This window comes from Falco peregrinus, chromosome 10, assembly GCF_023634155.1.
Source record: "Falco peregrinus isolate bFalPer1 chromosome 10, bFalPer1.pri, whole genome shotgun sequence".
Classification (NCBI taxonomy): domain Eukaryota; kingdom Metazoa; phylum Chordata; class Aves; order Falconiformes; family Falconidae; genus Falco; species Falco peregrinus.
This window is the reverse complement of record NC_073730.1, coordinates 25469276-25486616: the sequence shown is the minus strand read 5'-3', so window position 1 is coordinate 25486616 and position 17341 is coordinate 25469276. Positions and strand designations below refer to the sequence as shown.

Genomic DNA, 17341 nt, shown 5'->3' with positions numbered 1-17341 from the left:
AATTTAGCTACCCCGTCCGTTTTGCATTAATTTGTGTCTTGTGGTTAAGTCTCTTCCATGCTGTGTTGCAAAGAGCCAAACCTTTTAGGCCAGCTTCATTAATGTTCCCGCATATCTTTCCTTATTGCATAAAGCATCCTTGCTTCAGCCTGGAGATACTGTTGTTAGCTATAGCCGTGTGTCACTGTGGCATTACGTTGCATGTACGTGGAGAAAGTGAGTTCTCTTGTCTTAACGGTTGGTGTGAGTTGCTCCTCTTTTTACGTCTCTTTACTGGCAGTGAAGATAGGCAGGAGTATTTGAAAGGGAAAAAGACAAGAAACCAGTATGCTGGGGTTCTGTCCACAGAAAGAACTGAACCTTGTCATCTATTAGCCTGCTCTTCCTCATCACAAGTGTGCATAGCCACTCTTTCTTCACCACGCTGGTGATCTGTGATAGGTAAACGTTGGTAAGCCAGTAGGTATTTGCGTAGAAGCCATACTGGGCAGGCACTGTGCTGTGTCCATAATGCAACTCTGTCTGTAAGGGAGTGTGAGTTGTCCAGAAAGACTATATGGCATGCACAGAATTCAGCAGTGTAAGTTCCGTTGCAGAACATTGTAATTCAACAGCTGTGACAGGAAGGAAGGGGGGAATTGGGTGTAGTCAAACCCTTTATTATATAGAGTAAATACTCTGTGGGTTGTGTCTTAGGTGTATGCCAGCACACAAAGCATAAAATACTGAGAGTAAGTGATACGGTTATTTCAGGAATGAACCCAAATCTTGCAGATCCACTCATACCTTCTCACATGGGTCGGTGGATATCCTGTCAGCTTCAATTAGAAGATTCCTGTGTGAATGTGCATTTTATTGCTTCTAAGAAGTTGAACTACAAAAGAGCAAAATGGTTAACAAGCAAAAGGATATCTTTCTGCAATTGCGTACCCTGTGCTGCTGGATTAATGCTGTTTTCTGTTGAAAATAATGTGTTGTTAAAGTAATTTGTGCACTGAAGCATGGACTTTGTGCAAATTTCACTGTGCTGATACAGAAATGAAATGTTTCATTCCTTTATGAAAACAAAGTAGCTAGACTTTGCTGTGTTGAGAGGAGTGCTTTTGTAGAACTGAATGGGAGACTTCACTGGGTTGATGGATTGGTCCCATATATTTCACTTGCCAAGGGCAAGGTCAAATGTATCTGGCTTCCTGAGCTGCTTGGAGCTTGGAAAGTTATCTATAGCTTTAAGTGCCTTTCTGTAAAGTGTATTGACATTTAGTCTGGTATCCTGCATGTTTTTCTGCTCCCATGTTGTCCTTTCTCTTGGTGTAGGAAAATGAGTAAGTCCCTAGCCTGTGGAGCTGAATAGACTGTAAATCTCTAGAGAAAAAATGCTTGCTGACGGTTCCGGAATAGTTGGTGAAATTACAGAATTAAATACTCTGAATCCTCCTTATCTTATATTTGACTATTTCTGCTGTTAATTTTCTAGGACTGAACAAAAAGAAAATGAAAACAAAACCAAAATTAAAAATATTCAGAGTCCGAATGTTCTGTACTGTCCTTTCCTTTGTCTGTGTCGTGTAATACTGATAAAAATATGTGCCAACATGCTTGCTAGTGAAATAGTACTGATAAGGTAACGCTGGTTTACTGTCTGCTTTGAAGCCTGGGTCCTGCCAGTGTCCTATCACTCCTGGTGGGGCAAAGAAACCCTGTTTGCTGTTGTGGTTCTCTCGCTAAAACATTCATGCTGGAGGCCAGCATGACATGGGCATCATTTTGCTCTATGAAAGGAAGAATTGTGATTTTTTTTTAACCATTTGTCTGCAGTTTCTATATGCTTTGCCAAGAAAAGAAGGCTATGAGTTCTTTGTGGGGCAGTGGTCAGGAACAGAATTGCACTTCACTTCCCTTATAAACATTCAGGTGAGTGGTGGAAATAAAAAGCCAAAAATGGCTTAGGATCCAGAAATATATAATATCAGCATATTGCAATATATAATATTTGCTAACTAGTTTAACAAACAGGTTGTCTAGCTTAAAAAGAAAAGAATTGTCAGGGAAAAACTGCCATTGATTTTGAGTAAATTAGTAAGTTAATTTTGAGTCAGTTAGTAAATTACAGGTAAATTGGTAAATTTATGACTATTGCGTGTGTCTCTAAACAAGAATGAGGCAGAGGTCAAGTAGTCTAAAAATAGAAGCAAGAGCCATTTTTTTTAGACCTGTTTGTGCAAGCTACTTATAGTATCAGTAGATGCTGTAAGATGAAATGTTTTTTCTGGAAATTGTGGGTTCTTTTAAATGCAAAATGGTCTTTAGTCAAGAAAAAAACCCCAGCCCTAACTTGGCAAATCCCTTGTTTTCTGTAAATACCGGGAATAATGAACTTTTAATTGAAACTGAGCCTTAAGTCCTGAAAAATGACTGCTTCCATAGCAGTTAATACTCAAAGTTTTGTAATCAAGCCTCCAAATCTGCAATCGAGCTGAAGTTCTTTATGGGATACAAACAGATTTCTTTGTCTCCTTAGACGCAAGGTGAAACTGCTCCTAGCCAGTTGGTCTTGTACCATTATCCTGAGCTGCAGAAGGAAAAAGGGATAGTACTGATGACAGCAGAAATGGACTCCAAGTTCTTGGTAAGAGAAATCTGCTCATTGGCTTCCTTCATTTTATGCTGCAACTCCTCCTAAGGTTTGAATTAAAACCAAATTCAGGTGAAGTCTTTAAAAGACCCTTTCCCAAAGAATGGTCTTACTAGATTTCTTTAACCTAATCTACTTAATACTAGGAAAAGCTAGAAGGAAATCATCAGTCTTTTGTCTATCTGGTGATTTCAGCTCATGCATTCTTTTTTTTCCTGTTTATTTTTTCTTACTTTGGATATTAGAGTTTATTGTAAAAAAAAAAGAAAGAAATGCTTCTGCTTTTCTTATTAATGGAAGCAAATGTAAATAAAAGCTCTTGCTACCTGCCAACGAGTTAAAACAGTGTTTTGAAGCTTAATGCTACTTACCAAATCAGGGGACCTTTAGAGCTTTGTGTCAGGTTTCAGCAGTAGATATTGTACTGGTGGAACAAGATAGCTAAAGCTTCCCACCTCTAACTGACCTACTTAAACCATTTCTGAAACAGTGTGCAGAGGCCCTGTTGTGTCTCAGAGTAAACAATCAATTTTTGCAAATAGGTCAACTGTAAGAAAAGAAAGATGAGACTTCGGTGCATCTCCAGTGCCTTAGAGTGGGCAGGGATCATGAAAGACATATTTGACCTCTGAGGTGTATGCTTAGCAGAAGAGTAGTTTAAAGGCACAGTAAGGAGGTCAGGAACAAGAGGGAGGTGGTTTGTTAAGAGATCTGCTAAACTAAGGTGACTTGAAATTGAGTCATGAGATGAGTAGGACCGCAGCCTTTCAGCTGCTGAAGAGGCTTTTTCAGCGGTATACTCAAATACAGCAAACCCCGATGGTAACACATTCTCTGTTTTAACTCACAGGTGGTCCATGAAGCACAGTGCTTGGCGAATCAGGTGCAGCTTTTCTATGCAACGGATCGTTCCGAGACCTACGAATTAGTGGAGACCTTCAATCACAGATCTAGTGAATTTAAATATATGTCAGTTATAGCAGAGCTTGAGCAAAGTGGACTTGGAAAAGAACTGAGACCTGGTCAGGTTTCTGACAAGTCGTAGAGCCTGACCTGTGGGGGGAGCAAGCCAGCAGCAGGCAGGGGGTTTCCAAGGTGGGGTGGTCCTGTCTCTTTTGGTTTATGAATTTGGTCTGGATCCAGAAAGGATCTGGAGACATCCTGGGAGCGTGTGGTAGTCAAGCCTGTGTGGCACTGAGGCAAGATGAGGACTTGGGCCACTTGAAGGACAATAACTAATTGCCAGAGTGGAGCCCTGTACTTCAGTGTAACTTCTTCAGAATGAGCCGTTTTCCTGTCCTGTTAGTGCTGCATGCCGTATTTTTGAAATCTGAAATATTAAGTGACAGAACCAGAGCTAGTAAATACACTTTAAGTGCCCTCTGCCATTATAATTGCATGGTCCAGTGCTTTTGAATCTGTGTGGAATTTATACAGGCTTGTCCATCAAGAAAAAAAGATTGAAGGTCTAAAACAGACACCTCTTTGTTACTTTGAATGTGAGGTTCCTTATACAGATGTATACTGTGGCCTGTGTTTTTCTCAGGATTAAAAAAAATAGAGTGTAGACTAGATTTGTTATAGGAATTTTGTGCTTCTTAGTTGACATCAATTTTATCCTGTTGCTGTGTTTCTGTCTTAGAGATGTTTTTCTTGAGGATGATATTATGAACATGTTTGGGTTTTTTTGTATATTTTTACTAGTGTAGAGGAATTACTGCCTGCTTCATAGAATTAATTTTTCTCAAACTGGCATCTGGTCTGCTAACTCTACAAATGATGTTGGAAGGGGCATAAAATAGCTCATGTTCCCATTTCAAGAAAGGCACTACCTGTAATAAAAGCAAGGTGGACTGGCATAGTAACAGAGAGAGCCACCAACCAGCTTCTCAATTGCTAAGTGATGACTTGTGAAGAAAATGTAGTGGTATAAATATGTATAGCTGCTCTAACACAGCAATGTTGGTAAGATTCTGGCTTTACAGACTCCAGCAGCTTTGGTTTTTTAAACCTGTCTTCAACAAAAGAATCCCAAAGCATTCATGCTTCGAGCTTCTCTTGTTTTCATTCCCAGCAGAGGCAGCCAGCGCGTCTGTGGACAAGGGCATACTGCAGCGGTACAGTGTGCAGCCTGTGCGTGGATTCCCAGCATACCACCATTGCACAGGTAGACAAGGAAACAGGGGGGACAGCCAGGAGCTTCCCAGGAGCAATGCTGCAATATTTCCCACATCCACATCAAAACCTTGGCACTAATTCACCCTTAGTATGAATTATCCATTATATCCATGCCACACTGTGTCTTCCCGTCAGCCTGCTGAAGCTAGCAAGCATCCGCTCCTTTGCCAAAGACATGGAGGCAAGAAGGGTAGGCAGCTTGTCTCTCTGTTAGAGGAAGACCGATTTTTCGGCAGTGCTGGTATCAGATTTTCTGTGCTACCCTTAACCATGACCTGATACGGAGGTTTGGTTAGTTTTAAAGGGCTCTGACGCAATCTGTTCACTAGTGTGATTGGAGGGCCCTGGTGCCGTAATACTTGCTGTCGCTCCATACTTCCTCAGCCCATCCTTTGGACAAGAACATTGTTCAGGTCATCACTAAAGGTGGACAGTAAGGTTTTATTGTTGGGGTCTGTTTTAGCAGCGACTCGTACGCGTTGGGTGTGAGCTCCTGTCCATTCAGGAAATGACAAGATGTTCTTGAAAGAGGCACATGTTCTCTTGGGGCCTTGCTGCAGGGAGATGGTCATGCTCCCTAGTAATGTCATCTTTTTGTTTCTGATTGTATCGGGTCTGTGAGTGTGTGCATACCAGGGGAATAATCAGAGGAGGTGTGGACAGGGCCGTGATAATCTGAACAGCAAATCACCTTTATTAAAGAGCCTTTCTACTTCTATTTTGTAGCATTTGTGCTCCATTTATCATTTTCCCTTAGCTGATACAAGGGCAGTTTTGATTCATTATTCACTTCCTGGTTTGAAGAAGTCAAAGTTGCTATATTGATTTTTAATATAGCTGTAATATAACATCCCTGGGTGAGTAATGAGCAACAGGAGTGAAATTCAAGGCTTCCAAGTCTACACCTGAGCCTCTTTCTGAGCATAAAAGACCGAAGTCTGCAGAGTAAGGCTGTAGCAATCACTACCTCTAATTCTGAGTGGGGTTTTTTTCAACCCATCGTGATTAATCCCAAGCTAAGAACTCCAGGGTTTTAAGACAGACAGAAGTAGCAGAGACAAAAGGAAACATTTCTTGGCGTTGCATGATTGGAATGTTTCTTAAATAAGACCTAAACTGAGAAGGCAAAGTTGATCAAACTGCCTGCAGACATTTTGTAAGAGAACTGCATTTCTGGCCCTGGCAGAGGTGGAATGGACTGATGGAGGGAGCAGAGGCTTTTTTCTGCAGGTGTATTCATGTACCTTGAAGTGCACGCCGTAACACGTTTCCTCCTTGAGTCAGGGTGAGAGCGCTTGGCACAGAAACGACTGACTTGCTGTCAGTGATCTGGTGCTGTATTGCATCTCCCTGAGGAGCAGAGGCACAAAGAGCTGGCTGGATTTGTATTGCAATGGCAGGGACGTAGCTGAGGGTTTACAAAATGGGAAGCTGCATGTGCTCCTGGGAGGTATTCCCAGATCTGCTGCTGGGGACAGGGTTTGCTGCAGCCCCGGACAATGTTCCTGCTGCGTTGACTCCGTGAAGCCAGTCTGATGGACTGTGCCGCTAAAACACTGTTGTGAGTGGGGAAGCTTCAGACAGGTATTTCCTACTGTGTTCCTGTATGATCTGTATACAAATTGCCATCTGTATTCCTACAGATTATAACATCATGTAGGAATACAGATTGTAAAAGCAGATGGGCCGATATTCTGTGATGCTGTATCATCAAACCAGAGGATCTTGGTCATGGAAAACAGTTGTTTCAATATTCAGTGGCTGCAAGTTTGACACTCTGTGAATGAACTCCCTAATTTGTAAATGGAAAAGTGGAAACATCCAGTACTTCTGGCAAAACATAGGCTAATGCATGTGCTTGTGTTACAGTTAGGACTTGAACAGCACGCTCGGATCTGTGCTGGCTGCTGCTGTGGTGGTGGTGCGGCTGAAACTGGGATGAAGACCCATCATAAAAAGGTCCAAGAGAAACTCTAGGCTTCATCCTCCATCCCACTGAGTGCTTGCTGTAAGGGGGAGTAACTCAGCTGAAGAACTGGCCCGATAAAGCATCCTTACTGCAGAAACAGGCCAGTGGTGGTTCATGGCTGCGTGGTTGCCCCAGTGCCTGGGACGCACTTGCGCATCAACCATGGTGCTGGCTGCCCGGCATAGCCTTGGCACGGGTGGGCGCCTGCAAGCCGCAGCACGGACACGGACACCTGGCTCCATCTGTGGCTTTGTGCAAACTGGCAGCTGTGCCAGTTTGAAGTCATTAAAAACTCGCGTGGGTTTTGTGAGATGTGATGAGCTTAGGATATGTGCTGAGCCTAAGGGCTGGTGGAAATGCTGCTAATCTTCACGTCGGGAGAAGGTAACAGACTTGTGTGCTGTACAGCCGCTAGAGGGAAGGTTTGCCTCCTCGTTCTGAGCTGCCAGTGCGCACACAGCTTGCGTGAGCCTGTCTGCTCCGCGCGGTGAGCTCGGGGTGAGCTTTGTGCTAAAAACCATGGTAGATGCCCAGGCTGCTCCTAGATGGTCAGCATCGTGGTGGGCTGCACTGAGACCAGCGGCTGCCCTAGTCTGGTGGTCTAGATCCTAGATGAGCTGCCTGGGGGGGGGGGTGGGGGGGTGCGTGTGTGTGCAAACATCCTTTTCCAGGTTGCTTTGCTGATTTCCAGCTGTTTGTGGGCCAGGGTCTTCCTGAGCTGGATGCATCTGTCCTTAGCCAGTCCTAAAGTGGGCATGTTCATGGAGAGGCCCAGGTTTCCCTGTGGCCCCATGTAGGCTTCAGTTCCTGCAGCATCCTGTGGCAAGGACTTCACGGCTGAACCAGGTGCTGTAGAAACAACCTCCTTTCCTCAGGGCTGTCTGTTGGTCTGTCTCAGGCTGGAGGAGGGCCCAGGGCCAGGAATGTGGGAGCAAGCAGTTCCTGCTAGGAGTAGTGGAGCGAGTTTTGCAACCAAAGCCTCTTCATTATCAGCATCTCGAACCCCTTGGCTTGCGCACCCACCCCTGTCGCCCCAGGGAGATGTACCCCCGTGTCAGCTGGAAACCTAGAGCCCATCCTGCTCCCTGGGGAGACACCCTGGATTGTGAAAGGCGGCCGTCACAGCAGTCAAGGAAGTGCAGATTGAAAGATGATGTTCTCGCCCTCACTTAAAATGCTGAGTCCAGTGCTTTTTCATCTGTGCCCCATCTTTTTTTTTTCCCCTGTGCCTTAGAAACTGGCAAGACTCCAGTGTCCTCTGATTTGCAGCTGAGGAAGTTCTCACTCCCTATCTCCTGAGCTTGCACAGGGCTCAGTGGGGCAGAGAGGGGGAACAGGCTGTTCCCGATGCTGCATAGCCAAGGCAGATTTTTCTGGGCATGTCCTTTGCCTCTCTGGGAATAACCAGAGCAAACCCACGGCGCTTTTTGCTGTGTCTTGTCTGCACAGGCATGCAGAGCCTTCAAACCCTGCCTGGGAACAAGCATCTTCCTGGCTGATGGGGTGCTGTGGTGGTCGGGTGCATGGTGTGTGGGGCATCGCGTGGCCAGGGAGAGCCTGGCCTGGTGCTGCAGCTGGTGGGGGCTTGCAGGGGGCTTACAGCACCCACCCCCCACCAGTGCAGCTGTGTCCTGCCAAGCCTGAAGCTGCATCACCACCTTGGGCCTCTTTCCATGACCGCCTGTGAGGTCTGATGGAGCAGTCCAGCACTCCAGGCTTGCTTCCTTCCCTGCTTCCTTCCCCCTGATAAATTCAGTCATGCACCTGCCTTCAGGAGTGGGGCCAACCCCCCCTTTTCCTTCCTCCGGGCCAGACAAATGCCGTCTTCACAATAACACATCCCCCCTGCCCCAGTCCTGCCCCTCAGACTTTTTCCTCTCTTCCAAGTGACTCTTGCCCTCCCTCCCTGCAGCTGGGACCCTGGGTGGCTCGGGGACTGCGGGCTCTCTGCTCTGCGAGGTTTCCAAAACCCCATGCAAGGGAGTAACTCCCTGATGAGGAGGTGCCGCTCAGCCCCATGGACTTGTAGGGCTGCAGCTGATGCAACTTCAGCCCCCTGCTATCTTCCAGGCCCCTCTCCTTTGGCTCCAGACTGCTGTGGGTGGGAGGACCCCATCTCACCTCCAAGTATTTTGGCTCTGTCTTGCCTGGATGTAAATCCTGGCCGTGAGTTCCTTTCAGGGTCTTTGCTATACAGCCAAGCCCCCTCAGTTTTGGATTTGTGCCCGTTTTCTGCTGAGGTTTCTGTTGAAAGTTTCCTCCTGGCTTGGCATCAGCTGTCAGGAGTTACATCTGCTCTGCAGACCTCCGCCTCCCGCTCGTGAGGTCCGAGGACATTTTGTGGTTTCCTGCATTCCTTGAGGAGAAGCTCAGACACTGGTGCTTGCTGGGTCCCTGGGGTGGAGAACAGTAGCATTACTCGGCCCGTGTTGGGACCTGGCGCGGCTGCGATGTGCCAGCAGGGAGCATCCAGCATTGGGGACACTCCCCCAGGTGCCAACAAAAAATTTGCAGAGCCGCTGTTGCTGCCTGAACCTACTGGAGCCAGACAAGGGGCTGGTTTGCCAGTGACCGGGAAGAGTCTTCTGGGCTGCTTGAGCTGGATCTTGATTTTAGGGGTGTTGCTTCAACCTGAGGCTGGCTACGATGACTGCGAGAGGTTTGCTCAGGAGCGGGGCAAGGCTGGGGGGGTAAAGGCTCTGCCTCCATAAAGCAGTCTGCAGGTCTGGGGGTGGGTGTACACGCAGAGACGAGCTTTCAGGGTTACGGCTGTTGTACTGAATCACCTGAGGGTCACGGCGGGAAGCAGCCGCACGGGTGAGTGTGACAGCTCGTGCTTCCCTCCTGCCTCCGGAGCCGAGTGTGCAGGGTGCTTCACCTCCGCGTTTTATCTTCTCTGCAGAAACGTGCTGCAGGTGTGAGACAGCCACCTCACGCTGCAGGGGGTGCCCAGCAGGGGTGAATCCCGCAGGTCCTCACGTGTCCTTGTCCCATTTCCTGGCCCGTGACCTGCCCTTCAGCCGTGTCCCAAACAGTGACAGGTAGGAAAGCAAGGAGCTGCTGGGGTGTGCAAGCCTCGGTTCCCTCTGGCTCTGGCTGAAAGCCATCTGCCTGCTGCTATGGGCCTTCCCATGTCTCCTTTGCTCCTACTAAGATGCTGCTGCAGGTGGCAAATAGTTTGTATTGCACCTGCAGCACAAAACCAGTGCTGTGCTGGGCCTTGCACCAGCTCAGAGAGAGAGGAATGGAGAGCAGATGCCTTGTAGGGCCTGGGCTGAGCTCCCTCATGGCTGCTCTGGGAGGCTGTTGGACAATCAAGGGTGTTTGTCATCACCATGCTCATAACTTTATTTTTAAAGTCTGTGTCTGAACATTGTGCCTCAAGGGCAAACCCTGGCATCACCTATAACTGAGAAACCCCGTTACAGGAGAAGTCCAGATCTGCAGGGATGTGTCCAACTGGATGCACAGCCTGCATGGTGTCAGAAGGTAAATCTGTGGTGGCAATAGCAGGGGAAGCCGGGCAGGGTTCAGGGAAGCAAACCCCCTCATCCTAAACCCTCCTGCTTTGTACAAATGCACCCAGCAGCCGGATCTTCCCGTTGTCTCAGGCTGCTGGGTTTGTGGTTTCCTTTCTCACACTCCTGCTCCTTACCGCTGCCTCGCCCTGCTCCCCAGCTCGCCCCATCACCTACAAATGCTTGGCTGAACCTGAGTTTAACGCACTTTTAAGCAAAGCCTAGAAACGTTTCCCTCGCTACAGCTGTCCCAGTTCCAAACAATTTGCAGATGTTTGCAGCAATGCTAGCATCTCATCTCGCCGCGGCTGAGCCGCGCTGCTCCCCTGGGAAACACCGTCACACCAGGAAGGGGATGAGGAGTGCTAGGGCCATGCTCCTGCCTCCCACCCCGCTGCAACACCCGTCAGCATCACACGTGGGGTGCACCACCAGTTTTACATCCCCACCCAGGATGAGCCCCAACCGGAGTCCCAGCCCCCACCAAGCTGCCCCATGCCGGCTGGCTGCTCCTCTCGGCGCAGAGCAGAGCGTGCTGGCACAGGCTTGCTTTCCCCGAGTGGTATTTAAATACCGCAACACAGCTCAGAACTCACCCCACCTCAGAGACCGACAGAAAGTAAGTCTGCTCTGTGCAGCTGAAGTTTTTCCCTTTTTTTTTTTCCTTCCCCTCTCTGGCTTTTCTGTTCTGGACAGCGTCCAGCTTGGCCTGGCACTGAAACCTCCGGCTGATTTTTGTGTGCGTGCAGAGGGGGGAAGGATGGAGGGAGCGGGACTGCAGAAGATGAGGGGGACACACACACACTGCAGGATTTCATCTCCTTTCCCTCAGCAAGCTGCTGTCCCGTGAAAGCCCGGAGCCAGCCAGCAGCACGGGGCCGTGCGCCAAAAAGGACCTCAGCATCTAGGAATGGAGCGTGGGTGTGGGTGCTCGCCGTGAGCGTGTGCCCGCCGTGGGGGCTGCCAGCCAGGCTTCCCGGCGGGTTTTCCAGGGACGTCTGGAGCTGACGGCGGGGTAAGGATGTGACATCACGGCCGGAGAAAAACCCTCGGCCCTGGGTTTCTCCACCAAAAGCCCGGCGAGTGCCGGAGCGCAGCAGCTCTCCCTGCCGCTGCGAGCTCCGAACCGCCCACAGTCCCAACGGGGAGGCGTCATTATTAGTTTTTAAAGTTGGGGTTTTTTTTCCTTTTTCCTCGGTAGGAGCAGAAATCGCAGTGAAGGGATTTGGGGCTGGAAGCCGGGCGTGCCAGGGGATGAGGTGAGTCCTGGAGGTGGAAAACCCCTGAGGATGCTCCTGGGGTGCTTTTAAGCACGGGTTGGGCGAGACCTGGTTGGGGTTAGCCTGGGAAAGAGCAATCCTCTGCCCAGCCAGGGACAGATGCCTGCAGAAGGCTCTTCCCCTTTCTCTAGCGTGTCTCGGCTCAGCTGCCAGCGTGTAAATCCCAGGGGAGCCTGTTTGGGGGATGCGGGAGGGTCGGGGAGCCAGCGGCGGCAGGGCAGGCAGTAGTGGAGCTGGCCGGCAGCGCGCAGGGGAAGGGGGACCCGCAGGGAAGGCAGCACGCGGTGTGGGCAGGGACCCGTTCCCCAGTGGGACAGTCCTGGCAGTGGTTCTGCTGGTGTCAGAGGGAGGGCAGAAAGTTGTGGGCAGGGGAAACTGGCTGAAAGCGAGCGGTGGAGATGGGTTTTCAGCAGCTGGTTTATCTCCTCCCCTCTTCTTCCCTGAGCTCACAGGCCTGGAGCTCCTGGTGTTTGGGATTATGGCTCTGATGGTGGAGTAATCACTCTTGGGACTGAGCCACAGCAGTCGGGTGCCACGGAGGCCATCGGACACCTCTTTGCAGGACTCCCAGCAAGTCACTGGTGGCAGCAGCAAGATTTCAGCCCCCAGGAATGAGGTACCCCTAAAAAGCCCCCCCAGCCCCATGGTATCATCCCCCCAAAATGAACTGGACATGCTGTCTCTAGCCTGGAGAGATGAGGCTTTGCTTTTCTGCTTAGGGGCATCTTGGGTGACTCAGGAAAAAACGTTTTGGTACCTTTGGGCCAGGCTGTGGTCCCCAGGGAGCTGCTGTTTTGCTGGTGGTGTGGCAGGGAGGCAGGACAAGGAGTGGGAGAGTGGGGGGCCAGCCAAAGTGTGCGTGGTCCCACTCCTGGAAGCTATGCTGGGTCTGTTTTGCATGAGCTGGGAATTTTCGAGTGCCACATGAGCCAGGGGAAGCACTGGCATGGCTTCTTGCTAGCAGCTACCCCCAGCTGTGGCGGGGAGCCTGAGTCCTGCTGCTGCTCCAGAGACGGGTGCTGAGAGGCTGCATCAGAGGATGCTTGCACCTCTCGTGGGTTTCTGCTGCAATGGGGAGGTTTGCACGAGGAGGATTTGGTGGTAGAGAGATGATGCTGAGAGCCCAGGGCTTCTCTGCAGCTCTCCCAGCCTGCGTGCTGGGCCTTGATCCCCCTCCCGGCATCTTGTCTTGGCTCGTTTCCTGGAATTTTCCATCGTTTGGGTTATATTTGGGATCAGCAGCCAATAACCCCATTTCTCACGGACAGCCCAGCTGGGGCTTGGCTCCAGCAGGAGTCACAGACGGAGCAGGGCCAGTGCCCCGAGACTGTGCTCCCAAGCATCCTCCTTCTGCAGCCCCCCTTCCTTAGACAATTAAAACCAGGCGTGGCTATTACAAAGGCTGGAAAACAGGGGATACGTTCCCTTCCCTGGGAGCACCGTGCACCCACAGCCCCTGCCTGGATTGGGGCTGGGGTGGCTGCAGTTCAAGGATTGCTTGGGGAAAGCTGCTTTGGTCTTCGGGGTGCAAGTCCACCAAGAGGAAGCCCTGCTTGCAGAGATGCTCTAGGACAGGCTGAAGACCAAACTTTGCAACAGGATTCCTCTGGGGCTAGAAGGAAAGCTCAGAGACAGGGCTGTCAAATCAGCAGCCAGACAGCGATGCTTCCTAAGAGCAGTGAAAAGCCAGCCAAGCCCCAGGGCCAGGTGGTTTCTGGTCAGACTGTCCCTCTGGAGGCTGGCTGACTGTGTTGGTGCTTTGGCAGAGGGTGACCGAGCCGATGCCTGTCCTGCTCCTCTACCGGGGACAGGGCAAGAGGGGACTTTTTTGCTGCCTGTGGTGAGCAGAAGGGAATCCCCTAAAGCAGGGAAGCAGAAGTAGAGATCTAGGTGGCTGAAGGCAAGATCCCCCCGGGGAAGCCCGATGGGGATGCGCAGAACTGGTAGTTATTTAAACTACACTTTGCTCTGAGTGGCTGGAGCTGCATGGACCTGTGCTTTCCCTCCATGGCCTCTTCCCAAAGCGGTGGGAGCTAAAGCAGCCGCTTGCGGTTTCCAGTCAGAGGCTTGTGCAAGTGTTTAACTGTCTGGGGCTGGATCCAGAGAGCATGCGCTCAGCACCGGAGCCACAGGAGGTGCAGGTGTCAGAGCCTTTCTCTCTTCTTACCCTCCATAATCATCAATGCTTCCCAGGGGCGCTTGCAAAGCACTTTTCCCCCTGAAGCTTTTGCTTTTGCAGCCCTTAATACAGAGGCAGCCTGGGGAGGGAAAGCAGCTCTGAAACTGGGGAAGCTGAGGCAGAAGACTGGCAGTGTGTCTGACTGATCCTTTCTGCTGAGTTTCTGACTAAAGCTTACTTGGGGTCAAACCCACACCTTGCGTCATGCCTGCAGGACCCGGGGGAGGAAGCCCCCCTCCTGCTGCTCTGCCTGCTTTCCCCTTTTGTTTGCCAGTTTCTAAACAGACCTTTCAGAGTTGTTTTTAATTTACAACAAAGCCTTTGCCTTGCTGTGTTCCTCTGTGGTTTTCAAATGATAAAAAAAGAAAAAAAAAAAAAGCTTAAGTAAAAGACCAAAACAACCCTCAAATCTGAAATTAGCGGCTTAGCTTGACCCTGAACTTATACCCCCTCTCATCCAGTTCATTTCCTTTCATCTCTGGGTCTGCCAGCAATCTAGGAAATCAGTTTTTCACGTGTTTCTGCCTGCTACATCCCGGGCAGCAGCTCTGCCTTGGCCTTGCGGTGCTTAACCCTGTGCTCGTTTGGTTCTTGCTAAACTCAACTAAGTTTTGTTTCTGTTGCTTCTGGTAAAAACAGGGGCAGGACTGAAGCCAGCAGCCTTCACAGCTGTGGACGAGGTTTTGTGGCCGCTCAGCTGGGTTTGTAGCCAGCCCTCTGCAAAGCTAGGCTATTTTGGGAGCATGGATGGGGGTGAGCACCGAGCATCCATGGCGTGGACATCCCATGGGAAGCAGCTGCCTCTTTCCACCCAGCAGCTTTGCTCATGCTCCTCTGACTGTCCTCGGTGAGGACACAGGGTAACAGCGCAGAAACTCGCCAGCTCCGTGGCTGCCTGCTTCACTCTCTGCCCGCTCCTAGGAGCAGGGTGAGGTTTGATTTGGGGGTTTGCAGATGCTTCAGAAAGGGATGTGAGAGCCCCCAGGGTGCTGGCACCACCCCGTGATGGGAACTGCGGTGCAGTGAAGGGGGGCTGCAGCCTTTGCCGAGGCTCCTCTTGGGAAAGCTTTGATTTTGCACGTGGGAACCTAAGGCAGAGACCTGCAGGCTGCCGCCGCGGCGCCGGTCCAGGCCCTGCTGGCACGGGCTGGCAGCGGGATGTGTACGGTCATGTCATAGAAAGCTGCTGTTTAAGCTCATTGAATGGCAGCTCGCCCTTTGGATTTCCCAAAACAGGCAGTGCGAGTGGCGATTTGGACTTGGACGGGTCTTCTGTCCCACCCTAAGCCCCAGCAGACCACAGCCTGATTTCCAGGAATGCGACAGCCCTGAACATCAGGCTCAGCTGAACTCTGTGCTGCAGCTAAACCTTGGAAAATCTCCCATTTTCCATCTCTTTACATGGATCTGTCCCAAATACTTGGCTGGTGATGGAAGAGCACTGGCCGAGTCAGATGCATAAAGGTGGACACTGGGAAAATCTCATCTTGTGTTTGCTGCTGATGCCCTTTTCCACCAGTTAGACTCAGGATGTGTCCAGGTCCGTTCCTAAAGGGCTTTGCTTTTCTTCCCATAAAGTGGGGGCAGGTGCTGGGTCCCTGCCCTAGGGGAAACTGGGGCATCCGTGACTTTGCAGAGCCTGTTTGCTCCAAGCTGATATGTCCCATCTCAGCACCCCAGCTGCAAGAGCCGTGGCTGGTATTTCAAGCCCTGGTCCTGGCCTCCATGCAGCTCCCTCCCTCCACTGCTCACATCCTTCCCTGCACTTCGATCTCTCTTGACAGAAAAAGCTTTGGACCGAAGTAGGCAACAGATCTGTTCTTTGTCTGGTGCCTATCTCTGCTTCTTCGGGTAGGAAATCCCAGGATGTGTTTTTTGGCTTTGCATTAAATTTAATTTCTGGAGAACACTTTTCTCCAGTTTAGATTGACAAGGCCTTTTAATGACTTGGTAATTTGGTAGTTATGCTGATGAGGATCCTGAAAGCAAAACTGCTCATTGCCCCGGTGTGCACTGCTGCCTGGGGAGCAGAGATGCCATGCTGGAATCCTGTGGGCTCAGGGGACAGCTCTGCTCTGAGCACTTGGGCAGCAATGGGTTTTGCTTCCCCACTCCCGGGAATGGTAGGAAGACACCTGGCAGATACTTAGCAGGTCTGTTGCTCTTTTTTTTTTTTTTTTCGTTGTTTTTTGTTTTGGGTTTTGGGGTTTTTTTGAACTGGTGTTTTATTTGAATGGTACTGAAGCATGAAGCACATTCCCACCTGCCTAATGGGTGAGAGCAGCTTGCAGGGTAACAGAGATCCAGTTGTGGATGATGCAGAGATGCAGTTGTGGGATGAGTTACCGGGACACCCCACCCCCACCCAGTATTAATGGAAAACTGACTTCACTGCCGATGGCCCCTGCAAGTGACACATCTGATGGGATATCATCTGCTGGGGTGGCTTCTCATCACCCCGGAAACAACCCCGTCTCTTCATGGAGAGCCTGCAAACAGCAATAGCTCCTGGAGCAGAGCGAATGGAGCCGAGGCCAACAGAAGTGGTGACACGGAAAAATGTCTGCTGGCACGAGTTGCCTTGCTGAAGTCCCAGGGAAACCTCCTAGGTTAGATCCCAAGCCCTGTCTGTACTGATGTTAACCCGGAGGGACTGTGCAACCTGGTGGGGATGGTCCAGTATAGACATAGGGATAACCAAGTTGTTCATCCTCCATCTTCCCAGAAAAGAGACCGAGGACCCAGGCTTGGCATGGTGCCATCTGATGCCCGTCCAGCCCTGCGGGGTGGCAGTCACAGGGCTTTATTCGGGTGCTAGGAAAAGGGGCTGCTGGGGCCAGGGAAGAGTGAGCTGCAGGACAGATTGGTGGGTGCTGCTTCATCCCCATCCTGGGAAGCTGCAAAACATCAGATGGGGAAATCCTGACTTCTCATTAGGAGCACAATTGTTTATTTTTGCTTATTTTAATGGCCTTCATGTTTCAGCTAGAGCCCTTTGCCACCGGCTGGTGTGACAGGAGAGAGGGGGAAAAATCCACATATGAAGGTATGGACAACAGCAAGGCAGGGACAGCCCCATGTCCTGGCTTGGTGGCAGAGCCACTTGGTAATGAGTGCTTTGAGGGGGGGTGATAGCAGCAGAGGCGCTGCTGGCCCCTTCCCTCGCACGCTGGCTGCAGGGCCGGGCGCTGGTCGCCCCATCACGCCTACCTCCATACGGGCAGACCCTGCTGGATCCCTCGTCCTGAAGGATATCCCAGCACTTCCTATGTTACTAGATGAGTATCCCCATTGCAGTAGTTATATATAAACATATATGTATGTATATGTACGTATTTGAGAAACTGTTATGGACTAGCAAAATCCCCAGGAGGCTTTTTTTAGAGGTGTTATCAACAGTATGTGCCTTGAATATTTGACAGCCGGGTGGGAAGCCCCGGATAAGGGCTTTTCTTTACAGCCTTGCTGTGCCCAGCGTCCTCTGGCCTCTATTGGGCTGCCGTACCAGAGACCCTTCCCCTCCTACTGCTGGCTCCTCGGTTGGCATTTTGGAGAGCTCGTGGTTCTTTTTTTTTTTGAAGT

The 17341-nt window shown here is 50.4% G+C and overlaps 2 protein-coding genes across 6 annotated transcripts in view; both read left to right on the top strand.

Annotated features, from left to right (window-relative positions):
• ATPAF1 (ATP synthase mitochondrial F1 complex assembly factor 1) overlaps positions 1-17341 on the top strand; it is a 35454-nt gene that overhangs the window by 5709 nt on the left and 12404 nt on the right. Inside the window, exons 7-13 of the mRNA XM_055814992.1 lie at positions 1819-1914; positions 2522-2629; positions 3486-9823; positions 10211-10271; positions 11133-11315; positions 11502-11559; positions 12033-12196. Coding sequence (XP_055670967.1) covers positions 1819-1914; positions 2522-2629; positions 3486-3680 — 399 coding nt within the window. The 3' untranslated portion in view covers positions 3681-9823; positions 10211-10271; positions 11133-11315; positions 11502-11559; positions 12033-12196. The remainder of the gene's footprint in view (positions 1-1818; positions 1915-2521; positions 2630-3485; positions 9824-10210; positions 10272-11132; positions 11316-11501; positions 11560-12032; positions 12197-17341) is intronic.
• The window catches only part of MOB3C (MOB kinase activator 3C), a 36451-nt gene continuing 31165 nt past the window's right edge, over positions 12056-17341 (top strand). For 4 of the 5 annotated variants that reach the window (XM_055814994.1, XM_055814995.1, XM_027788306.2 and 1 more), the window contains exon 1: positions 12057-12196. The gene's annotated coding sequence lies outside the window, so the exon portion shown is untranslated. Of the gene's footprint in view, positions 12197-14995; positions 15300-17341 lie in introns of all 5 variants that reach the window. The other variant, XM_055814993.1, reaches the window with a different exon arrangement.